This window comes from Rana temporaria, chromosome 13 (genome assembly GCF_905171775.1).
Source record: "Rana temporaria chromosome 13, aRanTem1.1, whole genome shotgun sequence".
NCBI lineage: Eukaryota > Metazoa > Chordata > Amphibia > Anura > Ranidae > Rana > Rana temporaria.
Genome location: NC_053501.1, coordinates 94,803,207 through 94,829,973, shown reverse-complemented (window position 1 = coordinate 94,829,973; position 26,767 = coordinate 94,803,207). Strand labels below are relative to the sequence as shown.

The 26,767-nt window shown below is 48.3% G+C and overlaps 1 protein-coding gene across 1 annotated transcript in view; it reads left to right on the top strand.

Annotated features, from left to right (window-relative positions):
• Window positions 1-14,696: 14,696 nt before the first annotated feature.
• LOC120921215 (SLAM family member 9-like) overlaps window positions 14,697-26,767 on the top strand; it is a 126,300-nt gene continuing 114,229 nt past the window's right edge. Inside the window, exon 1 of the mRNA XM_040333945.1 lies at window positions 14,697-14,838. Coding sequence (XP_040189879.1) covers window positions 14,769-14,838 — 70 coding nt within the window. The 5' untranslated portion in view covers window positions 14,697-14,768. The remainder of the gene's footprint in view (window positions 14,839-26,767) is intronic.

Genomic DNA, 26,767 nt, shown 5'->3' with positions numbered 1-26,767 from the left:
TTAATACCATCTGAACGCAGTTGGTGTGACTGCGACTATTTTGTTACATAACACTTGCGCCAAGTCGCTCTTACTGTGTGGTTGCTATTTAATACCATCTGAACGCAGTTGGTGTGACTGCGACTATTTTGTTACATAACACTTGAGCCAAGTCGCTCTAACTGTGTGTTTGCTATTTAATACCATCTGAACGCAGTTGGTGTGACTGCGACTATTTTGTTACATAACACTTGAGCCAAGTCGCTCTTACTGTGTGGTTGCTATTTAATACCATCTGAACGCAGTTGGTGTGACTGCGACTATTTTGTTACATAACACTTGAGCCTAGTCGCTCTTACTGTGTGGTTGCTATTTAATACCATCTGAACGCAGTTGGTGTGACTGCGACTATTTTGTTACATAACACTTGCACCAAGTCGCTCTTACTGTGTGGTTGCTATTTATTACCATCTGAACGCAGTTGGTGTGACTGCGACTATTTTGTTACATAACACTTGAGCCAAGTCGCTCTTACTGTGTGGTTGCTATTTAATACCATCTGAACGCAGTTGGTGTGACTGCGACTATTTTGTAACATAACACTTGAGCCAAGTCGCTCTAACTGTGTGGTTGCTATTTAATACAATCTGAACGCAGTTGGTGTGACTGCGACTATTTTGTTACATAACACCTGAACGCATAACTATGGCTGGAAGGACAAAGAGAGGCAGAGAGTCACGAGGGCAAGCAGGCTCTGCATCTAGAGGTAACGCTGGTGATGGATGTGGTGCATCCTCTTCAGCACGTGGCCGTGGCCGCTCATCCTTCTTTTCGGGAGCTGGCCGTGTTGAGCCTCAACATGCTGAGAAATTAGTTTAATGGATGACCAAGCCGTCCTCATCCTCCTCATCCTCTCTCACACAGACTGATCATAGTTTGTCTGGCAAAGCAGCTGCCAAGGCGTCCTCTACCCTCTGCACAATGGCATCATAAAATCCTTCCCTAGTCCCACCGTGTCCTCCTGAGGAGTCCCCCGAACTGTTTCAACACAGTGTTGGGTACATGCTAGCTGAAGATGCGCAGCGTTTTGAAGACTCCGATGACGGAACACTGATAGAGGAAGGCATTGATGCGAGCCCAGGGAGAGGGGGTGGCCGAGAGGGACAACAATCTGGGTGTGATGTTCCCCCAGCTGGAGCATACTGCCAGGTTGTCGCCAGTGATGATGAGGAGGGAGGGGATGACGAGGTCATTGACTCTACCTGGGTGCCTGATAGGAAAGAGGAGGAGGAGGAAGAGGAGGACGAGGCACAGGCACATCTCCAAAGAGGCAGGATGCCCTCCAGGGGTCAGCTTGAAGGCAGCACACCAACTGCATTACGTGGCGCTGCTGTGTCTCAACGGAACAGCAAAAGTTCTTTGGTGTGGGCCTTTTTTGAAACCTGTCCATCAGATCGTACCTTTGCTGTTTGCAACATATGTCTCAAGCGTATCTCGCGTGGCCAAAACATCACCCGCTTGGGCACCACATGCTTGTCCAGACATATGTCAACCTGCCATGCAGCTCATTGGCAGGCATACCAAAAAGACCCACACCAAAGACCAAAGCGGTCCTCCCCTTGCCCTTCTGTGACCTCCAACCCCACTAGACCCCCAGTCCTCTCTGCAGCCTGCACCGAAGGTGTAGAAATAGGTGTGTCACAATGTAGTTATGGTAGTACATGCGGGCAATCTACTGATATTACCAGACAAATTTCCCTGCCCCAGCTGCTGCAGCGCCGAAAGAAGTACGCTCCCAGCCATCCACATGCCCAGCGGTTGAATGCTAGCTTAGCAAAATTGCTAGCACTTCAACTGCTACCTTTTCAGTTGGTAGATTCTGCCCCCTTCCGTGAGTTTGTGGAATGTGCAGTACCTCAGTGGCAAGTACCCAAACGCCACTTTTTCTCACGGAAGGCGATTCCAGCTCTCTACCGGCATGTGGAAGGCAATGTCCATGCCTCGCTGGACAGGGCGGTCAGTGGTAAGGTGCATCTTACCGCTGACTCATGGTCCAGCAGGCATGGACAGGGACGTTACTTGTCTTTTACGGCCCATTGGGTGACTCTGCTGGCAGCTGGGAAAGACGCAGGGCAAGGTACAGTAGTTTTGGAGGTTGTTCCGCCACCACACCTCCAAAACACTACTACTGCTTGTGACACACCTCTCTCCTCCACCCTCTCCTCTTCTTCTTCCTCTGTGGCCTCTTCCTGTGGTGATGTTGGCTCAGAACCAGCCGTGCTTCGTAGGCGTACGACGGGCTATGCAGGAATGCAGGCCAAGAGATGCCATGCGGTGCTAGAGCTGGTGTGCTTGGGAGACAGGAGCCACACTGGGGAAGAGGTTCTTTCAGCTCTGCAGGGGCAGGCTCAGAGGTGGTTGACGCCACGCCAGCTGAAGCCTGGAATGGTGGTCAGCGATAATGGCACCAACCTCCTCTCTGCCCTGCGACGTGGAAAACTCACCCATGTGCCCTGTTTTGCGCATGTTCTCAATTTGGTTGGTTCAGCGGTTCTTGGGCAGGTACCCGGGCTTACAGGATGTCCTGAGGCAGGCCAGGAAAGTCTGTGTGCATTTCCGGAGGTCATATAATGCCACTGCTCGGCTGACAGACCTCCAGAGGGAATACAACCTGCCCAAGAACCGCCTAATCTGTGACATGCCCACCAGATGGAACTCTACGTTGGCCATGCTGCAGCGGCTGCACACGCAGCAGAGGGCCATCAATGAGTACCTGTGCCAATATGGCAGCAGAACTGGCTCAGGGGAGCTTGGGTTTTTTTCACCACGCCAGTGGGCCTTGATCAGGGATGCATGCACTGTCCTGTCACCATTTGAGGAGGCCACGATGATGGTGAGCAGTGACAGTGCATGCATCAGTGAGACTGTCCCGCTTATTCACATGTTGGAGCACACCCTACGTGGAATAATGGACAGGGCCCTTGAGGCAGAACAGAGGGAGGAAGAGGTATCCTTACCTCTCAAGGCCCCCTTTATCCAGACACTGTTCCTGCTTGCCCACCTGGAACACAGGAAGAGGAGGAGGAGGATGAGGAGGAGGAGGAGGAGGAGGAGGATTGTATCAGCAGCATGGAGGTGGAGCCTAGCACTCAGCATCAACAGCAGCAGTCTTCAAGGGATCATTTACAGTCCCAAGGAACACGTGGACTTTTACGTGGCTGGGATGAGGTGGCTGAGGATCCTGTCGTCCTCAGTGACCCAGAGGACTGTGCCCCGAATGCCTCTGCAAACCTACGGTGCATGGCCTCCCTGATCCTGCAAAGCCTGCGTAAGGATCCTCGTGTACGTGCTATCAAGGAGAGGGATCATTACTGGCTGGCAACTCTCCTTGATCCACGTTACAAGAGTAAGGTAACGGATCTTATGTTGCCATCGCAGAGGGAGCAGAAGATGAAACTACTGCGGGAGGCCTTGCAGAAGGGTCTGTGCAATGCGTTCCCAGAACCGGGGGGATTACCAAAACCTGGCCCTGGACAACGTCTTGCTGAGGCTTCGGTGAGTCAGAGAAGGAGCAGTGGAGAAGGTGGCCGTCTGACCGATGCGTTCAGACAATTTTTTAATTGTATTTAGAATTACGATTGCCCTGGGGTGGTAATCAAACACCCCTTAGTATAAAGGTGCCACATCCTAAATTATATAGGTATGTAGAAGAAGACGTTAAGTCTAAAAATTAGAGAGATTGGACTTTGTAGGCACCGGGATTTAAGAATATAAATATTTTAATTTAGACAATACAAAACATGGGTATACAAGACAATTGCTCAAAATAATAAGAAAAAAGAACAAAATGAACAATAAAGTACACAAAAGAGCTTAAATCCTATCACTTTCTAAAGACACCGCTATTAGCCACAGGGCTAGATGTATAGAATACACTATAGGCGCTGGGTGGCGTTGTAACTTCAAAAAGATGGTACAGGATGAGTTCTGGTTAAAAATGGGGTTCAGCTCGACATGTTTTGCGACGTCGTCGCTTCTTCGGGAGCTTCTGGATGTTAAAAAGACAATACAGTGTTGTCATTACATATACAAAAATACAAAAATGCAATACAGTACTATTACATATGAGGCGTTTATAAAATACATAAAGGCCTCTGAGCAATTAGAAGTGCATATATCCATGACTATAATACTCACCGATAAACGGTGCTTTTGTAGATTTGAAGAGTGCTCAACAGCGTCCAAGATGCAAATTATAATCAGACCATTTACCTTATAAGGTGGAGTCTGGTACTATAGGTCATACCCACATTCACCATACATCATTGGGCAAGTTAGAACTAGTCGGGGTATCTATAAGTGAATAGTAAACATAGGTAATGAGTCCATAACTAAATGGGACCATATGATATAAGAAAAAAAAGAATACTGTAAATAAATATGCATAACAGGGACCACTATATGTGGATAGCTGGAGAATGATTAAAAGGTACGTTTTAACCAACTGAATTATTTAGTCAGCATCCGATCTAGAGATCGTTTAGTTTCCCAGTAAATTTGGTATGACTGACATATACATTATATGTATTTAATAGTAAACCATATCGGGTAGTATGTGGAATAATGAATGAAAGTAAAAAAAAAAAAAAAAAATCAGCGTTGTGCTGGTATTACATACCTTGTAAAAAGTATGAAGACCTAAACGTGAATAGAACAGTTCAGGGGACCAAAAAGCGCACAATGGTAGAGGCAATGTAAGGACAACAGATGGCAAAATGTCCGCAAAGGTCCTCTCCTAACTGCAAAGAGCCAAAAAATATGTAATATATAACATGCTCTCTATCCAAAAAAGATTAGTAAAAAAAGAAGAAAAAAGAAAAAAAGAGAAATAGAGTATATGCTGCATAACGTTTGCCATATAAAGAGGCTTCACAATAATGAACATTATAATTACACACCAAGACTTTGTTGGATCAACAAAAGAGGAAGTATTGATACACTGGAGTCTATTACCTGAATTGGAACAGAGAATTGGAGACTAGGATAGGGGTCAACTCAAATACTGCCACTGGATGGCACTGCGGCAGTGATGAGGATTATGCTGATAAAAGAAAAAAGAAAGGAAAACAGTCAGCGGTTGAGGATTAGAAAAAACGCTCTCGATGAGAGCATAATGATAAAGACTAGCTTCAAGAGTTTACATGGGAGAGGAGTGTGCATACCTGTGACTGTGATAAAACACAGAGAAATCCCAGGAGATGCAATGGCGTGCGGCCACACTGGGCGTCCGTCCTAGTTAGCACTCAGCAAAGGCACCTGGATGTGTCAGCCTCTTGCTGGATTTAAATAGTCATCCGGCTGGCCAGGAAGCATACGTACTTCGCGCATTGCGCAGAGAGAGCCGCGATCGGCTTCTCTGAGATAGATGGAATCTCAATGTGATGTATGACATGGTGCTTTCCAGATGGAAAAAATGAAGGGGAAAACACCATTTTAGATTTGCCATCACAGGGTCTAAGGTCTTGATGATAACATCTGACCAGACATTGTGATGGCTTACCTGGCCACTAGTTCAAATGCTCAATGGCGCATGGTGCTGTGGTGACTTTTGATATAGCAGGTACTGGTTTAATTGCATCTTGACACTTGGTGAGCAGAAAATGTAACAAAGAAAAATGACAAGCATTGATATATAAAGGCATGTAGATACATGCATAACATGTTTAAGTCCATCACATGGTGGGCAAATAGGTAAATATTAATCAGTAAAATAATGCTGTTTTCACTTATGATGACAAAAAGTAAAAAACTGCACTAGTTTGTCACAAAGAACTTTCTAACCTAGAAATGGGAAAAAAGGGGGGAATGGAAACAGCCCTTGTTGGCTGCGGACAATTTTTTAGTCCGCAGCCCCAAGGTCTGACCGGTTCCAGCAACCATCGCCAGCGTCTGGTTTACATGGTCCGGGAATACCTAGCGACAAGATCCGACTTGGACACCTTCCCCACGAAAAATCCTCTGGCTTACTGGGTCTTGAGGATGGATCACTGGCCAGAGCTTGCACAGTATGCAATTGAGCTACTGGCTTGCCCTGCATCCAGTGTTCTTTCAGAACGCACATTCAGTGCTGCTGGAGGCTTTGTGACCAATCACAGGGTACGCCTCTCCACCAACTCTGTTGATCGACTGACCTTCATCAAAATGAATCAGGCTTGGATCAACACCGGCTACCAAGCACCTGATGCTGATGTTACTGAATAAGAATTTTGTGTTGAAATATCAGATCCCTTTGAGACTGCTAATGCTGAGTGACTGTCCTGTTGTGCTGCTGATGGAATATCCTTCTCCTCCTCACTTTTCATGCTGTTAGCTAGTAAGAAATGATGTTTTTCTGTGCTCCGCCACCAGTGCCTAAGGCCTAATTTTTCTACCCCTGTGTAACAGGGGCATCTAATAACAATTTTTGATGCAATACTTTGCATGTGGCCTAAGGCACAATTTTTGTGCCCCTGTGTAACAGGGGCGTCTAATAACAATTTTTGATGCAATACTTTGCACGTGGCCTAAGGCATAATTTTTCTGCCCCTGTGTAACAGGGGCGTCTAATAACAATTTTTGATGCAATACTTTGCATGTGGCCTAAGGCACAATTTTTGTGCCCCTGTGTAACAGGGGCGTCTAATAACAATTTTTGAAGCAATACTTTGCACGTGGCCTAAGGCACAATTTTTGTGCCCCTGTGTAACAGGGGAGCCTAATAACAATTTGTGATGCAATACTTTGCACGTGGCTCCTTGTTGTGCTCCAATTACAGATATTGGGAGGGGTTGCAGTGTTATGTTGCGCCTACGGACACATTTGTATGCCCCTGTGTGACAGGGGCGCCTAATACAAATTTTTGATGCAATACTTTGCACGTGGCTCCTTGATGCGCTCCAATTACAGATATTGGGAGGGGTTGCAGTGTTATGTTGCGCCTATGGACACATTTTTATGCCCCTGTGTAACAGGGGCGCCAAATAACAATTTTTGATGCAATACTTTGCACGTGGCTCCTTGTTGCGCTCCAATTACAGATATTGGGAGGGGTTGCAGTGTTATGTTGCGCCTACGGACACATTTTTATGCCCCTGTGTAACAGGGGCGCCTAATAACAATTTTTGATGCAATACTTTGCACGTGGCTCCTTGTTGCGCTCCAATTGCAGATATTGGGAGGGGTTGCAGTGTTATGTTGCGCCTACAGACACATTTTTATGCCCCTGTGTAACAGGGGCGCCTAATAACAATTTGTGATGCAATACTTTGCACGTGGCTCCTTGTTGCGCTCCAATTACAGATATTGGGAGGGGTTGCAGTGTTATGTTGCGCCTACGGACACATTTTTATGCCCCTGTGTAACAGGGGCGCCTAATAACAATTTTTGATGCAATACTTTGCACGTGGCTCCTTGTTGCGCTCCAATTACAGATATTGGGAGGGGTTGCAGTGTTATGTTGCGCCTACGGACACATTTTTATGCCCGGCGCCTAATAACAATTTTTGATGCAATACTTTGCACGTGGCTCCTTGTTGCGCTCCAATTGCAGATATTGGGAGGGGTTGCAGTGTTATGTTGCGCCTACGGACACATTTTTATGCCCCTGTGTAACAGGGGCGCCTATTAACAATTTTTGATGCAATACTTTGCACGTGGCTCTTTGTTGCGCTACAATTACAGTATGTTTGAGGGGTGCCCTTTTTTCTACAATTTTGCTTTCCCAAAAAGATAATGCCACCCCCCCACCACCCCTAAAATAATCGAGATATTGTTCCCACACAGCACGTGCGCAAGCAGTATTAAATTACTTTGTTCTTATAATAATTTAATGTTGTGCAGGGACATTTCTAAACACGTGCCACTACTAGAGACACACAGCAGGTGTGATATTTGAAGGAATTTTTCATTTTTTTTTTCACTTTAAACATCATTAAAATCGCTGCTCCGCAAAAACGTCCGTTTTTAAAATATTTTTTTCGATTTATACATGTTCCCTGGGGCAAGACCCGGGTTCTAAAAGATGTTTACCAACATTAAATTAAATATTGGTCTTTAAAATTATCGTTTTTGAATTCGAACGTTCGAGTCCCATAGACTTCAATGGGGTTCTAAATGTTCGCGCGAACCCGCGGTCTGTTCGAACGTTCTGATGCGAACCGAACCCGGGTATGTTCGGCTCATCCCTAGTTTACACACACATCCAGTTCCTGAAAGTCAACAGAGGCATGGATCATTACACTGACACCCCTAGAGTACGAGGTGTGAGTAGAATGGTAGGCCTTACCCACCCAAGCATATTTAAGGCAACATTGCGTTTCAGTAGTTAAATGCGTTTCCTGCATACATAAAATCATGGGATGATACTTTTTTAAACAGGCAGATACCATCATACGCTTCAGTGGGGAGCCTAAGCCCCTCACATTCCAAGAGACTATGGGCAATTCAGCCATTGGGAAAAAGCAGGCATAAAATAAATGGCAAAGACATTATGTGTAAAGGCAGACCCCTTCTAAGGGGCAACAGTTCCAGGCAGGCACCAAGAGACCCGGACACAGCCAGGAATGCACAGTCATAGTTCCATGGTGCAGTAGCAAGCAACCAGAGCTCTCGATGTAGGTGGTGAAAGTGCAAAAAACTAAAGGCCCGGGCCATCAACAGAACAAACCCATACTTATGGCCTGTGATCCGGAAACAGTACAATAGTCTGAAAAAAAAACAAGTCCAGGCCGCCAACAGGGCAGACCCCACAGCTCCAACAGGGAGCGGACCCCAATAAGGCACATTTGCTCCACGTTTCCTGTGGAGAGATCGCATTTTCCTTGGAACTTTACAAGATGACTCAGGCCCCGTACACACGACAGAGGAACTCGACGTGCTTGGCACGTCGAGTTTCTCGTCGAGTTTTGGGATGAAGCCGCCGAGGAGCTCGGCGGGCCGCCTTCTCCCATAGAACAACGCGGACAACGAGAAAATAGAGAACATGTTCTCTATTTTCTCGTCGAGCTCCTCGGCGGCTCCATCGAGCCAAAACTGTACAGACGACAGAGTTTCTCGGCAGAATCCGGGTTTTGACCGAGTTTCTCGGTGAATTCTGCCGAGAAACTCTGTCGTGTGTACGAGGCCTCAGAGTTCACATCCTAATATAACTTCTCCCAGCAGAACATAGCAAAAACATAGGTGCCATGAGGAAAAAAAAAAGAAAAATTTGTTTGTGTAGAAATTAAAGGATGGAAATAACAGAATGAACGCTGCCATCGGGGGGATCTGTCGAACCCTCCATATAGAAATGTGCAGGCAATGGGAAACAGGGCAGACCCCACAGCTCCAACAGGGAGCGGACCCCAATAAGGCACATTTGCTCCACGTTTCCTGTGGAGAGATCGCATTTTCCTTGGAACTTTACAAGATGACTCAGGCCCCGTACACACGACAGAGGAACTCGACGTGCTTGGCACGTCGAGTTTCTCGTCGAGTTTTGGGATGAAGCCGCCGAGGAGCTCGGCGGGCCGCCTTCTCCCATAGAACAACGCGGACAACGAGAAAATAGAGAACATGTTCTCTATTTTCTCGTCGAGCTCCTCGGCGGCTCCATCGAGCCAAAACTGTACAGACGACAGAGTTTCTCGGCAGAATCCGGGTTTTGACCGAGTTTCTCTGTGAATTCTGCCGAGAAACTCTGTCGTGTGTACGAGGCCTCAGAGTTCACATCCTAATATAACTTCTCCCAGCAGAACATAGCAAAAACATAGGTGCCATGAGGAAAAAAAAAAGAAAAATTTGTTTGTGTAGAAATTAAAGGATGGAAATAACAGAATGAACGCTGCCATCGGGGGGATCTGTCGAACCCTCCATATAGAAATGTGCAGGCAATGCACTAAAAAGTAAAACATAACAACCTGTTTCAGCCCCTGTAAAATCAGTCTCCTTCCTCTTCTCTTTCACGGTGACGTAGAGCTTGCTCATTTCGATCAAGCCATAATGCAGCATCTTGAGCTAATTCAAAAAAGTGGGCCTGCCGGTTGGCAGTGACCCTCAGCTTGGCGGGGTAGAGCATAGCATAAGGTAGTTGTAGTGCGCAAAGACGCCTTTTCACATCCGAGAATTTGTTTCGGCGACGCTGTACCTCTGCAGAAAAGTCCGGGTAAAAGGACACCCGGACTCCATTCACCTGTACGTTGGCCTTTTCCCTGGCATGTCTCAGCACCGCCTCTCTATCCCTATAATGCAGCAGCCGGGCCAGGATGGGCCTAGGGGGGGCGCCAGGCTGTGGTGGGCGGCCTGGTGTGCGATGCACCCTTTCAACTGTAAAGAATGGGGAAAAGGCCTCCTTTCCAAATACTTCCATCAGCCAGCCTTCAATAAAGGTGGTGGGGTCCCGGCCCACCGTCTTCTCCGGCAACCCCACTATGCGCACATTATTCCGGCGTAAACGGTTTTCGATGTCGTCAGCTCTGTTATTAGTGTCCCTGGCTAGCTGATGGCAGCATGGGCCTCACGAGCAACTGGGGGCAGCTTATCCTCCATCTCACTCACTCTGCTCTCCACAGCTGTCATGCGTTCACGGATCTTTTGTAGGTCCTGCCGCAGCAGGGACACATCTTCTCTGAGGCCCCCAAACTGTTCTTTCAGAGTATTCACTGAAGCGGTGCACACATGAACCGCTCTTAGTATTTCAGCCAGGGTCGGTTGCTCAGTGTCTCCAGCCTCTGCATCCGCTTCAGCTGGCATGGAGAGAGATTGTTCCCCTGTATCAGCCCGCTCAGCACATCTCCAAGCCCCTCCATCCGACTGTCCCTGAGAGGCCTGCAGCGCCATAGGGGCCCGCTCAGCGTTCCCCCCTGCTTCCTGATCCGGGGGGCCCCCCAGTTTTTGGGTATAATATGTCACGTCCCTCGGGTAGTCCTTACCCTGTGACTTTTCAGCCTTTTTGCTGGTCCCCTCCTTGGGCCTGTCAGCACCTCGTGGTGTGCGGAGAGCCAGGGCCGCGGCGGAGCCAACTTGGATTTCGAGCGCTGGCCAATCTTCCTTTTTTTTCGCCATTCCGCGGGTGCAGAGAGCCGGCGGGTGGACCGGGAGGGTGACCGGGTCGGTAGCCATCGGAAAAGCCGTTCAAAGCCGTTGGCGGATCGCTGCTGGGAGAGGATCAATAGCAAGTGCTGCGGAGGAGCTGTGAGACACACGTCTTCTCACATGCCGGTCTTGGCCACGCCCATATTCAGGTAGCTTTAGGTGCACACAGTGCAAAGGACACAGTACACTAAGTGAAAATACTGCAGCTAGTACAATCACCTGCCTGCCTGTCAGTATTGAAGAGAATAACAGGAACTGTTCTAGCTAAACTGAATACAGTGTATACATATATATACACAACACCTGGGATGCATATATATCCTCTACACACTGTAACTGCAGCTAACTGACTTGCCTGCCTGCCTGCCTGGTCTATCTAACTCAAATGAAATGACACTGTCTCTCTCTCTCTCTCTATCTCTCAGCACGCCAGAACACACTACACAAGGCCGACTTCCAGGTGGCCTTTTCTAGTGTGGGGCGTGTACTAAATCCCCTGAGGCATAATTGGCCAAAGCCAACCTGGCTTTGGCCAATTATGGCTCTCCGTTTTTTCCACACTGTGATTGGCCAAAGCATGCAGGTCATAGTGCATGCTTGGCCAATCATCAGCCAGCAATGCACTGCGATGCCGCAGTGAATTATGGGCCGTGATGCGTCGCTCGAATTTGGCGCGAACGGCCCAAAGCGTTAGAAGTTCGACAAACGACTTGAACACAAAGCTCCTCCCTACTTGCCAGGACAAGAGCCTAGACAAATACCACTGTTGGGCCCACCTTCAAGCACAGGAAATATGTGTTTTGTATCTTGAAATTGTTCTGTACTTGCAGGAGCTTCAAATAAAGGAATAAACCTGGGTTCACACTATTGCGATGTCAGGCATCACATGTGATTGTACCGCATTGCTGTGCAGAGCAAATGCGATGTCTGTGGGATGCAAATTCAGCCATACAGATTGTATGGCGGAATTTGCATTGCATTTGGACAAAGATGGTGCAGGGCCCTTTTTTTGGTCTGCACTGGAATCGAATCGCATGTGTGTTCACACCCATGAGATACGATTCCTGCACCATTTCACAGTTCACACTGTACTGCAAACCGATCTGGGGTTGTCATTAACTTTGTATTGACACCCGCAGCATTTTGCATAGGGCAGTGGGAACTGTCAAGCGAGAGACATGCGTTGCGGGAACCCGCACAGGAATCACGCTGGTTCTTGTATCGCATATGCGTGAACCCAGCATAAAACATGGGTGTTTTTTGGCATTGACAAACTTTAAAGGATACGTTCACATTTTTGAAAAATAAAGGCAATTTTTTTTGCAGGTATTATTTTTTGTTTTGGGAGCCTATAAAGCATTGCACCAGCTATCAGCAATCACTGATGCTATGCGGGTCTCCTGCAGATCTGTCAGTGTATCAGCTTGCTCGTACCTTGTACGAGCAAGCGGATACATTCTGACAGGAAGACTCAATGATCTACCACAGTGCTCACAGCCAGTGCATTTATAACATGTTACATGTTACACCCTGAGTATGGATGTAACATGTTACATGTTATGAAAAGTGAACTTATCCTTTAAAGCTTTGGTAACTAAGCCACATTTGTATTTTAAAGAGGAAAATAACGACCAATATCCAAGGCCCTTAACTGAAAAATGACCAAGAAGTACTAGAGCAGGTAAGCTGATGGGTCTAGGGAGGCCCGGAGTGAAAAGACAGCACTGCAAGATAACGCAGGGCCAGGCATGACTGTGTGGAGGTAGGGCAAGCAGGAGTTAAAGAAATGTGGACGCTGATTGGAGGAAAGTAAAAGGCAGCCTGAGAGGAGAGGGGAGGGGTATTATAAAAAGGGGAGGCGTGGACTCGGGAGAAAAGTGCGGGAGGAAAGACCAAGGAGGCAGGATTGTGTTGTGTGTTTTTCTTGGTGTCGTTTGTGTGTTTTCTTTTCTTTCAGGTCGGAAGGTTGAGTTCGTCATGACAGCTGTGGAAGTGGGGTTGGCGGTGTTCGTTGGTCTTTGATGGTGGCAGTTACAGATGGGATGGAAATGGTGGTGGGCTCATCGGTGGGATGGGACCCTTATGGGGGATTATTCCAGTGGAACGGTGTCTGCTGGAATACGGTGATGGTTGCACTGCGGTGGAAAAAGGTTCGTCTCCGAGCTGGGTCGGCTGGGGGCCGATTATGGTTAATGGTTCCGCAGTGTAAGGTTAAAGGTTAAAGAAAGGAAGTTTAAGCCGGGTTACCGTCATAGACCAACAAGCTGGGTTATTATTATTAAAAGTGTTTATTGAATAGTTTAAGGAAAAAGTTAGTGTGATTTAATTATTTTATTTAAATTAATTATGTTTTAAAAATAAAAACTGGCTGTCGTGGCCAATTTTACTCCAACTAAATTTGTGTCTCTCGTTAATCTAGAAAGGGGGTTTTAAGGTATGGTAACAAAATGGGGGGTGATGGTTTTGGGGGGTAATTGAGCTATCCGAAGTACACTGGTCATGAATATGTGACCCATTACAAATTGGGCCTTGTCTAAGTTGCTTAGATCCGTAGGCACACCCTAATCACCCTGTGGTGCATATTTCCCCTGTTTAGACCTCCAATATTCCACCAAATGAAAAAAATAAATATTCTTTTAAATAATTGTAAAAAAAAAAAAAAAATGTAATACAATTGTAAGAAATTATAAAAATAAAATATTAAAAATAAAAACTGACACTGTCCACTGCCCTACTGACACTAATCTCTGCCCTTATGACACTGTCCACTGCTCTACTGACAACGTCCAATGCTCTACTGACAACGTCCAATGCTCTACTGACAACGTCCACTGCCATACTGACACCATCCACTGCTCTACTGACACCGTCCACTGCCCTACTGACAACGTCCACTGCTCTACTGACAACGTCCACTGCCCTACTGACACCGTCCACTGCCCTACTGACACCGTCCACTGCCCTACTGACACCGTCCACTGCCCTACTGACACCGTCCACTGCTCTACTGACACCGTCCACTGCCCTACTGACACCGTCCACTGTCCTACTGACACCGCCCACTGCCCTACTGACACCGCCCACTGCCCTACAGACACCGTCCACTGCTCTACTGACACCTTCCACTGCTCTACTGACACTGTCTGTATATATACACATGAACACACACGCATATGTGTTTGGGCTTTGGGGTGCACACCCTAATGTCAACACCTATGCTCAGAACCTTATGCTTGCCCATTTTTCTGCTTTCAACACATCAACTTAAGGCAGTGGTAGGCAACCTCGAGCCTCAAGCTGTGGTGAAACTACAAATCCCATCCTGCCTCTGCCTCTAGGAGTCACGTCTGTGATTGTCAGGGTCTTGTCTCATGGGACTTGTAGTTTCAAAACAGCTGGAGGGCCGAAGTTGCCTGCCCCTGACTTAAGGGATAACATGTTCACTTGCTGCCTTATATATCCCATCCATTTTCAGATGTCCCTGTAATGAGATACAGCTCTGACAGCGAAAAAAGTTAAGCATGTAAGTCTCTCCCTGACGGGGAGAGGGGTGTGTACGCTGAAGGCCTGGCTGCCTGTGATGACGAAATCAGGAAGTGGCGAAATAAGAACGGAAATAGATTCCGTGTGAGAAGGACTTGATTCATTATATCGGCTCTCATGCCATCCAGAAGGGCACTATGAGAGGAATTCCCCGACCGTTTTTTGTGGCATTTTTAGTGCTGTGTTACGCTATTTCAGGTGGTGGTGGTGAGTATGTTACTTGCTGCAGTACTCAGAGTTTGTCTCGTGTGCTGTCAGTAGGGTGACCACGTGTCCCGGATTGCCCGGGACTGTCCCTTAATTAATGCTCGTGTCCCGTGTCCCGGACACACTCATTACGGGACAATACAGAGTCCCGGAATTGGCCTGGGCAGATCTAATGCCCCCTAAAATAGCCTTTGCATACATCCTCTCTGTCTCAGCCTGTGGTGGACCCCTAGCTGACAGAGAGTGAGACCCTTTTTCTTTATTCACCGCCCCTGGCTCAGTGCCCAAACTGGTTGCTACCTGGCTGCCTCCCGCTTGGCGTGTAGCAACCAGTGACGTCAGAGTAGGAGAGAGGCAGAGACCTATCACAGCGGAGGAGAGTTTAACTTCCTCCTCCGCGCCTTCTGTTCAGCTCCACCCACCTCCTCCTGTATGTTCTGGAGTCCAGCCAGGCAGAGGCAGCCAGAAGAAACATCGGACTGTGAGACAGACTGCAGTGTACAGATGAGAGATGGTACAAACTAAGGCAAGTAAAATTACAAAGCACTGACCAGCAGATCCATCCGTGTTATAATCCTGTCGGCTCTCCCTCAGCAGTCAGAGTTCAGCACTTGTAAGAAGCTGGAGTGTCTGCACAGGACACGCAGAGGCTTGCTCCAGGCTGAGTAAGATAAGGCAGATAAGGGTCGGCAGGAGAGAACAGATTACACATGACACCCTGGATGGAAGGAGGAAACATCCTTAGATATCAGGGCAGGGTTCATGCTGGGACTTGTAATCCTTCACTTTTGGGGATGTGACTTCCCCCCAAAAGTGAAGAACTACAGGTCCCAGCATGAACCCCTCAGAGCTGAAGATGTTTCCTGCACACATGATAACTCCTCACACCCAGTCCTATCCAGCTGCTTCATGTCTCTTCTCTCCCACTACTTGTTTGCCTCTCACTGCCCCCCCCCCCTCCTCCTTCACCCTCAGCCTTTCATGTTCTGCCACCTTTTCACCTACTAGTCTTGTTACCCCCTCTGTATACCAAGCAATCCTCTCAGTAGTGGCTTATCTGCGACTATCACAACCTCAGAATCCTGCCAGCATTCCATTCATTGCTCCTTCAAACTGCCAGAAATGTTTTAGTTACTCCACTGCAGCGGTGTAACTACAGGGGGCGCCATTGCAACCCAGCCTCATACTCCAGGGGGTCCATGCAGCTTCCCTCTAAACCTGGATAGGAGAGGCGGCATATAGAGGAACTGATGCCCCCCATGTTCTTCTTGCAGCCACTGAATGCCTGCAGGAGGTAAAGGAGGAAAAGCGGGCATTCAGTGGCTGCAAGAAGAACATGGGGGGCATCAGTTTCTCTATATGCCACCCCTCCTATCCAGTTTTCTTCTGCTGCCCACAGGTCCCTCAACACTCTCCTGGCTGATCTTCCCCAGTAACTTCTCTGCTCTCTCCCACCTCACCCCCCATTCTCCAACCCCCTGCTGTCCTCTGGTCCCACCCTGTGCTGTTCTTCAGTCCCCCCTCCTGTGCTGTGCTCTGGTCCCACCTGTGCTGTTCTTCAGCCCCCCTCCTGTGCTGTTCTTCAGTCCCCCGTGCTGTTCTTCAGTCCCCCCCCCCCTCCTGTGCTGTTCTTCAGTCCCCCCTCCTGTGCTGTTCTTCAGTCCCCCCTCCTGTGCTGTTCTTCAGTCCCCCCTCCTGTGCTGTTCTTCAGCCCCCCTCCTGTGCAGTCCTCTGGTCCCACCTGTGCAGTCCTCTGGTCCCACCTGTGCAGTCCTCTGGTCCCACCTGTGCAGTCCTCTGGTCCCACCTGTGCAGTCCTCTGGTCCCACCTGTGCAGTCCTCTGGTCCCACCTGTGCAGTCCTCTGGTCCCACCTGTGCAGTCCTCCAGTCCCCCACCTGTGCTGTTCTCCAGTCCCCCACCTGTGCTGTTCTCCAGTCCCCCACCTGTGCTGTTCTCCAGTCCCCCACCTGTGCTGTTCTCCAGTCCCCCACCTGTGCTGTTCTCCAGTCCCCCACCTGTGCTGTTCTCCAGTCCCCCACCTGTGCTGTTCTCCAGTCCCCCACCTGTGCTGTTCTCCAGTCCCCCACCTGTGCTGTTCTCCAGTCCCCCACCTGTGCTGTTCTCCAGTCCCCCACCTGTGCTGTTCTCCAGTCCCCCACCTGTGCTGTTCTCCAGTCCCCCACCTGTGCTGTTCTCCAGTCCCCCACCTGTGCTGTTCTCCAGTCCCCCACCTGTGCTGTTCTCCAGTCCCCCACCTGTGCTGTTCTCCAGTCCCCCCTCCTGTGCTGTTCTTCAGTCCCCCCTCCTGTGCTGTTCTTCAGCCCCCCTCCTGTGCAGTCCTCTGGTCCCACCTGTGCAGTCCTCTGGTCCCACCTGTGCAGTCCTCTGGTCCCACCTGTGCAGTCCTCTGGTCCCACCTGTGCAGTCCTCTGGTCCCACCTGTGCAGTCCTCTGGTCCCACCTGTGCAGTCCTCTGGTCCCACCTGTGCAGTCCTCCAGTCCCCCACCTGTGCTGTTCTCCAGTCCCCCACCTGTGCTGTTCTCCAGTCCCCCACCTGTGCTGTTCTCCAGTCCCCCACCTGTGCTGTTCTCCAGTCCCCCACCTGTGCTGTTCTCCAGTCCCCCACCTGTGCTGTTCTCCAGTCCCCCACCTGTGCTGTTCTCCAGTCCCCCACCTGTGCTGTTCTCCAGTCCCCCACCTGTGCTGTTCTCCAGTCCCCCACCTGTGCTGTTCTCCAGTCCCCCACCTGTGCTGTTCTCCAGTCCCCCACCTGTGCTGTTCTCCAGTCCCCCACCTGTGCTGTTCTCCAGTCCCCCACCTGTGCTGTTCTCCAGTCCCCCACCTGTGCTGTTCTCCAGTCCCCCACCTGTGCTGTTCTCCAGTCCCACCCTGTGCTGTTCTTCAGCCCCCCTCCTGTGCAGTCCTCTGGTCCCACCTGTGCAGTCCTCTGGTCCCACCTGTGCAGTCCTCTGGTCCCACCTGTGCAGTCCTCTGGTCCCACCTGTGCAGTCCTCTGGTCCCACCTGTGCAGTCCTCTGGTCCCACCTGTGCAGTCCTCCAGTCCCCCACCTGTGCTGTTCTCCAGTCCCCCACCTGTGCTGTTCTCCAGTCCCCCACCTGTGCTGTTCTCCAGTCCCCCACCTGTGCTGTTCTCCAGTCCCCCACCTGTGCTGTTCTCCAGTCCCCCACCTGTGCTGTTCTCCAGTCCCCCACCTGTGCTGTTCTCCAGTCCCCCACCTGTGCTGTTCTCCAGTCCCCCACCTGTGCTGTTCTCCAGTCCCCCACCTGTGCTGTTCTCCAGTCCCCCACCCCCTGCAGTTCATCAGTGCCCCCCTCCTGTGCTGTCCTCTGGTCCCACCTGTGCTGTTCTTCATCCCCCCTCCTGTGCTGTTCCTGATTTGGAGGAACTGTCCCTCATTTAGAGCATTGTCCCTCTGCCCCTCTGTTCCTCTTTCCTCCTTGTTTGTCCCTCAAGGAGCCAATATAAAAGAATAGTAGTGGTAAAAAAGCACCTGTGGGTTTAACCAGTTTTTCTTTGTTTATAATTCTCCTACATATTTTTGCTAATAGGTGTCCTTCATTTCCATCTCAGAAAGTTGGGAGGTGTGCCTCTATCCATCCCACTGCCCCTCTGACTACTCTGTGCCCCGACCACTCAGTTGTTTTTCTTGATGCCTAGGGCCCACTTTTGATCTCGCACATGGGCCCGCTGATTTCATACGCCCCTGCCCCAAAAATCTGCAAAAAAATGGGGGGGGGGGGGGTGTCCCTGAATGGCAGTTTGGAAATGTGGTCACCCTAGTGCTGTGTAGGCTTCAATGGTGTTGGAGTAAACATTGCAACAGGGAAGTGTGCTCACCTGCTACTGTACTTGTTGTGTAGCGTTAGGCTTGTGTGTTGTGTAGCCCATGACAGGGTCGGTTTACAATTTTCAGAAAGGGAGGCCCGGAGCAAAAGCCAGCAAGACTAGCAGAGGGCCGGGCATGACAGAGTGTCTAGTGACACAGGAAGGGTTAAGCCAGGGGTGTAGGAGGTAGGAAGAGCAGGATTGGTGTAGAGAGGGGCGGGGGAGTTAGAAGGAGCTAGTTCAGAGGAGCAGCAGGATTGGCTTATAGTGTCAGGGGAGTTACCCTATAAAAGGGTGGGGCGGGGCCAGGCGGTCACTTGCAGTCAGGAGAGCATCGAGGAAGCAGCTTTTCCCACCCTCCCTCCCTTATTGCATTACCAGTTGTTGCCGGTGTTTTTTCTTTTGCAGGTACGGTGGTGGACGGTCGTCACGACAGCTGGGTTGGCGGTTAGTTCTGTTGGTCCTTTATGGTGGCAGTAGCAAACGTGTGAAAAACGGGGGTGGGGGGCTCATCAATATTATGGGCCCCTTAGGTGTATTCCAGCGAAAGGTTAGTTGGTATACTGTAACGTTTGCACTGCGGGCTGGGGTTGTCTCCGAGCGTACTACACGGACTGGAGGCCTAAAGTTTAATGTTTGCTCGCAGTGCATTGTTCATCTGGTATATGGTAAAATGGTGGAGAATGGGTGGGCTGCCAGAAAGGACCAACAGAGTGGGGTTTATTGTATGTCATTGTGGTTGGATATTTACTGTTTAATTTAAGTTGGAGTTTTTATTGCGATTATGTTTTAATAAAATAGGCTGTTGTGGCCAGTTTACTCCAAAGCAAAGGTGTGGTCTCTTTACTATATAGTAAGTGGGGGACAATTAAGGGGTGGAGTACATGGGGTCTCAACGGTCAAGGGTTATTGTGTCATATCTGGACTACACTAGTCATGTAAATATGTTATTCTGCTTGCTGACTTAACTTGGCAGCACGTCAGAAGTTTTCATTCTTTCCGTTTGTGCAACACAGAGCAGTGTAAAGAAATAAGGTCGCTTATCAGAGGTTTACAGATGGGTAAAACAGAGGATTTTCCTGTTTGGCTTCTTTTATTTCTGCATTCTCAGCACTTCTGCTGCAGGAGAGCACACAGCTCAAATATCACAATGCCATAGTGGGCTAATACTGATTAAGGCCTTGTTTACATGTGCAGCAGTGTTTACTGCCTCTTTGAAAAGCAATCTGTGGTGGATCACTCTTTCAGAGGCATTTGACTGGTGGCACAGATCGATATGTCCCCTTCTGAATGCTTGATTTAACTAGTGAATGCCTGCAGCACCACACTGTGACAACATGCATTGCATGCTGTTGCTATATTATTATTTAGGTACTTATATGGCGCTGTCAATTTACGCAGCTCTTTACATATACAATGTACATTCACATCAGTCCCTACCCTCAAGGAGCTTACAATCTAAGGTCCCTAACTCACATTCATATACTATGGCCAATTTAGGCAGAAGCCAATTAACCTACCAGCATGTCTTTGGAGTATATGGTCCCAGGTACACCCGCCAAATGCAACAGGTTGTATAATTTTTACCATGGCGATGTGTACTAATACATCACCAAGCTGTGCTCTCATACCTAGTGTGGTCAGTTTTTAATATGAAAGCAGAAGGACGGACAGGAACACCAGCAAATTCACACAAAGGAAGCAATACAAATAGAACAGGATACCTTTTTATTAGGGTTGTCCCAATACCACTTTTTTAGGACCGAGTACAAGTACCAATACTTTGTTTTATGTAGTCGCCGATATCGATACTTTTTTTAATGCCATGTGACAGTTTGACTGATGGGTTCTGATAGGTGGCACAGACTGATGGGCACTGATAGGTGGCACTGACTGATGGGCACTGATAGATGGCACCGATAGATGGCGCTGATAGATGGCACTGACTGATGGGCACTGATAGGTGGCACCTATGGGCACTGACAGGTGGCTGGTACTGATGGGCAGCACTGACAGGTGGCACTGATAGGCGGCACTTATGGACACTAATGGCACTGACAGGTGGCTGGCACTGATAGGCGGCAGTTATGGGTACTGATAGGTGGCTGGCACTGTTAGATGGCACTGATAGGCGGCACTTATGGGCAGTCATGTTACTGACAGGTGGCTGGCACTGACAGATGGCTGGCACTTATGGGCAGGCACTGCAATGCAGCAATAAATGACATGATGAAATGCCATGCTGCAGCACCCATCTTGGTACACCCTGCACTCAGCATCAGTATGTATCAGCAGACATCTTGTTACACCCAGCCCGAACTACATGGGCTGGTTGTAACAAGATGTCAGCTCCTGGCTTACTGTGGCCAAGTGAAGGGTGTGCCAAGATGACGGTGACTGCTCTGCCCACTGAGGCTGCCCGCCCACTCCGCCTGAGCCGCCTACTGATGCCAGACCCACCCTCCCCGCTCCACTGAATCCGTTCACTTGCTCCACCCACTGAGGCGACCCTCTCCGCCCAGGGTCCGCTCGCCGCCGACCAAGCATCAAGTCAGGCATCGGAAGTATTTGTGCGAGTACAAGTACTCGCACAAATGCTCAGTATCAGTATCGGTCCCGATACCGATACTACCCTACTTTTTATTAGTGTTGCTCACGAATATTCGCATTGCGAATATTCGACTCGAATATAGCATATTCGAGAAATCGCGCTATATTTCGAATTTCGCGGTGAATATTCGCAATTCCGAATATTCACATTTTTTCAATTTGATTTTTAAAACAGATCACATCCTATCGACGTCTAAAAGCATTGCTGGTATGATTAGAGACCCTGGGCCGAGTAGCTAAGCTGAGGCGATCCTTTTATGTTGCCAAATTGAAAAAAAAAAAAATTGCGATTTTTCGCTATTGCGAATGCGAAAATGATTGCGAATTTTCGATAACTGTGGTAGGAGAACTCTGATTGTCTCTGATGCAAAAGGGGGGGGCTTTGTGTATGTTTCTGTTATGAATATTTGTATGTTTGATATTATTTTTTTTTGTAAGAAGGAAAAAATTGCGCATACCTTAAAAAAAGGGGAGAATACAGCAGCAACTCAAAAATGTTATACAACATAATTTAATACAAGACAGAAAATGGAGTCGCTCTACAAGAATAAAAAATATGTCTAGTGACAAGACATGTGGGCAAATTATAAAATAAGCGAGCGCAAATAACTTGTGAAATACACAGTGAAACAAATATATAAAGAAATATAGTCCCAATAATAGAAAAATAATCTTTCATAAAAATGTCTTTGATATGTGAAGTGAAAAAAAGTCCAAAGCATGCAGCATGAACGTGTTCAATCTTCAAGGTGTTTGATTGACAAACGGCTGTGACAGATGGATAGAGTAAAGAATCACCACCAATGCAAAACACTTTTTATTTTCTATTGTAAAATATCAAGAATATTCTGAGCCAATCAGAGTGCTCCTTCCGCATTTGCCGAATATTCGCAATTATTTTGTATTGTAAAATATCAAGAATATTCTGAGCCAATCAGAGTGCTCCTTCCGCATTTGCCGAATATTCGCAATTATTTTGTATTGTAAAATATCAAGAATATTCTGAGCCAATCAGAGTGCTCCTTCCGCATTTGCCGAATATTCGCAATTATTTTGTATTGTAAAATATCAAGAATATTCTGAGCCAATCAGAGTGCTCCTTCCGCATTTGCCGAATATTCGCAATTATTTTGTATTGTAAAATATCACGAATATTCTGAGCCAATCAGAGTGCTCCTACAGCATTTGTCGAAATTGCACAGTAAATATCGCATTCGCATGTTGCGATATTTCGATAAAATATCACGAATATTCTGAGCCAATCAGAGTGCTCCTACCGCAGTTATCAAAAAAATCGCAATTATTTTCGCATTCGCAATAGCGAAAAATCGCAATCATTTAATTTCGATAAAATATCACGAATATTCGAATTTAGCGAATATATCTCGAATATTCGAATATATATTCGAGATATATCGCGAAATCGAATATGGCATATTCTGCTCAACACTACTTTTTATACAAAAAGCAGCCACATACCAGGAACATACCAGGAATATGAAATGTTGGGTTTACATATTCTTTAAAGGGTTTGTTAACCCACATCATGTTCTTTATATAATCCGCTCTGCCTGATAATGATATGTGTGTGTGTGTGTGTGTTGTATAAAAAAAAAGCCCAACAAAGTGTACCGTCTCCTCTCCAACTGTAATCAGATTCTTTTGCATGTATATTGTTAGCAATTATGCTAACATAGGCAAAACATTTTTTTGATGACATTTGATTTATACAGCTGAAGTAACCCCGGCCATCACCTTTCTTGATAAACACAGATCGTCAATATTTAAAAAATTGACAAAAGTTTGTTTGTATGTTAATACTTGTAAGTGTGACGGTTATCTCTGCTTTATTACTGTTGCTGTATCACTATTTGTGACCAATAAATCCTTTTGACGAAAAAAAAGTAGATACCTTATCTGTGAGCGCTGTTCCTGTTCATCGTTCACGTGACGCTCCACATCTCTCCTCTCCCTGTCTGATCGATGCAGCAGGAGGGGCCAAGATGCCTCTGCTAATGTCAGTCTGGAAGGGAGGAGGAGGGGAGAAGGAGGAGAGAGCCAAAGAGAGAGCCGGCAAGTCACGTGACTGCTGATCAGCGCTCACAGATAAGGTATACACACAGGGGGACATCTCATTTTAAGGCAGAGCGGATTATATAAAGTACATGATGTTATTACAGCAGCGGCGGGGGTGGACCCTAACACAGGAGGGATCGTTATTGTACATGGAAGGAAGGATGGATCATTACTGTACATGGAAGGAAGGAAGAAGGGGATCATTACTGTACATGTAAGGAAGGCAGGATCATTACTGTACATGGAAGAAAGGAAGGAGGGATCATTACTGTACATGGAAGGAAGGTCATTACTGTTCATGGAAGGAAGGAGGGATCATTACTGTACATGGAAGGAAGGTTCTGTGTACTGAGTGAGCATTAGCCTCACCAGCTGCAGCAGGACACACCGGACATGGGGATTAGTGGAGCCAAGTACCTGAAATTGTTTCAGTTTTTCACTCTGCTGCAGGACACAGCCCTGATTCCCGTGCCTAGCTAGACTTACAGATACTCGCACCACTCTGTACTCCTGCGCCTCCTGTCTACACTATCAGGGGCCCCGAGTCAGAGATGTAAGAGACCTTCCTCATCATATCAGGCTCCGCTACCAGGTACGTGATAGGTGCAGGTGACCAAGCACTCCCCCGTTGTTGTTAGTCTTTGCAGGGCTTTACCATTACTGTGGCCCTTTGCAGCTTTTTGTGAGCCCCTATGGGCAGAGACTAAACTATCTCTTGGAGGGTTGCCAGGAGTAACTTTTGTTTGGGGAGCATACAGACAGCCCCCACTTGCTCATGCTGCTTTCTCACTGCCTTCTGGTAGGCTTCAAAGGCCTGGCTCACATTGAACCAGACAGCTCGTAGACCACAGCCCCGCGTGCGCCAGCCTGAACTTTCAAACTTAGTCAGCAAGTAGGGCAAATCTAAGTCCTTCAAGACATTCAAGCTCTGGACAATAAGCACTGCTGAGCTCACTGGGCTGTAAATGACCATGACCCCTACTCGTTTCACTACCTGGTTGTCTATCTGTATCTTCACACAGGAAACACCTTCTACCATGATGGGCAGGTTGTTGGCTACCTGAGGCAGAGCCAAGAGGGGTCCAACTGATCTAGCATGTAGAACTGCTGGAAGTAGAACTCTTACTTCCTGACAATGACCTCAGATCCTCTGTCGATCAGACAAGGAACCTCCAGCCGCATTAGACGCGCGACGGCGCACAGTTACAGGCGAGCGCTGTTGTCTCACCTGAATGGTATTGAGAGGCAAGTCCCTGACAATCATATATATATTCATCTAGTTAGATATATTCCCTTGCCTCTCTCCCTCAGGTGTTTTCTATTTTCTGTTTCTAAGGTCTGATTAAGTAGGATGGGTGTTCCTGATACAGCTCTATTTTTGATTGGTTAAGTTTTATCTCTTCCCTACATATATACAGGGTCAGACCTAGATTACTTTAGCTATGTTTAAGCACCTTCTTACGGTGTGAAATACGTCAGGGCATTTTCTGTTTTCTGTAACATGGAGTGACTGTATTGGATTTCATCTGCAACATAAGATATCAATAAAGATGCCTTCAACAGTGTGCGGCCGTCTTTTTTCTTCCTTCCTAGTTTGTTGCAGAGCCAGTACCTGTAAGTTCCTAAAAGGGCATGTGCTTTAAAGGACTGGGGCTTAGAGTGGCAATCCTTCTCTAACTCAAAACATGCAAGCTGTAGAATTTTCTAAACGTCGCCTATGGAGATTTTTAAGGGTAAAAGTTTGTCGCCGTTCAACGAGCGGATGCAATATTGAAGCATGACATGTTGGGTATCAATTTACTTGGCATAACATCTTTCACAATATAAAACATTTTGGCTTACTTTACTGTTGTCTTATTTTTTATTCAAAAAAGTGTATTTTTTCCCAAAAAAGTGCGTTTGTAAGACCGCTGCGCAAATACGGTGTGACAGAAAATATTTCAACGACCGCCATTTAATTCTCTAGGGTGTTAGAAAAAAAATGTATAATGTTTAGGGGTTCTAAGTAATTTTCTAGCAAACAAAAAACGTTTTTAACTTGTAAAAAACAAATCTCAGAAAGAGGCTTGGTCCTTAACTGATTAATCACATAGTGAACCAGAAATCCCCAATGTGATTGTATTTTGGTATCACAGATACCCTTTAATAATATTAGGTGGGGGCGTGACCGGAAGCCGACCTGGATGGAAGCCTGAATCCTCAGCTCCAGCACAGCCCGCACTGAGAAGGCACTTTAGGGGACCCTAAACCACAAATTGATGGGCAAATCCAGGGGCACTCGATCCACAAAGCTCCGCGGATCCTCTCAACCACCGCCGGGCTCGGCTGCGGACCTCCGATCCTTTTTTATGGCCCAGGACACGCCGCCTGACGGAGCAGCCAAGATGGCGCCGGGCCCTCACACGGCACGCACTGAGTCACCGACGCGGCTCTCTCGGCCTGCCTGCTCCGGATCCATGTCTCCCGGGAGACTCTCGGTGGCCCCACTGGACTCCACGGACTACCCATTCACCCTGGGAGCGGTGAGTTCCCCCGGCCCAGGCCACGCTGCCCTCCCCAGACTCTCACCGCATGGAGTGCAGGCCGCCATGACAGGCCCCCACCACCCCCCGCTTGACACACAATGCTCTGAAGCATTTCCTCTACTACTGAGGACCATGTCGGACCCCTGCCTCCCCGACCTTGAAGGGGGCTCCCCCACCCCCTCGATCTCATCAGGGGACTTTCCTGACCTGCCGCCCCCTATGTACCCTATGGACCGTGTGTTGCAGGACTCTGGGGGGACCCATGACGCTCCCACCCCCCGTGCATCAGATTCACCCCCCCATAAGGCACAGAGACTTCCGGGGGCACAGTCCTCCGGCTATCCTGAGGTGCGTCCTGCGGTGGCTACATACGCCCAGAAAGCAGGCTTCCCTGCGGCCTACCCCTCAGATCAGGGGCCATGCCCATCTGCCCGGGCCCTGGTGGAGGCTGGCCCAGAGCACTCTCCCATGGAGCTGGCGTACCTAGCCCACGGGTATGCCACCCCCAACTCGGAGCATCCGACTCCCCGATCCTCATCCTCTGGGCATCCACCAGCACCGCCTAACGTTCACCCCGTCCCCCTCCAGTGGCACTCTTATTTACAAGCCATGCCTACCAAAGAGGACTTTAAGCTCCTGATTGAAGAAGTCAAATCGGCATGCCGCTCAGAAATTCAGGTGCTTCAATCTGGCATGAAGCACCTGGCAGATCGCGTAGAAATGGCAGAAGAAGAACTTCAGGAAACCAAGTTAGCGGTCCATAGAGTTCAACTCCAGGGTGCAGACCACCGCACCCTGTTGAGGGACATGCAGCGCCATGTGGAGGACCTGGACAACAGGGGGCGCAGAAACAACATCAGGCTGCGGG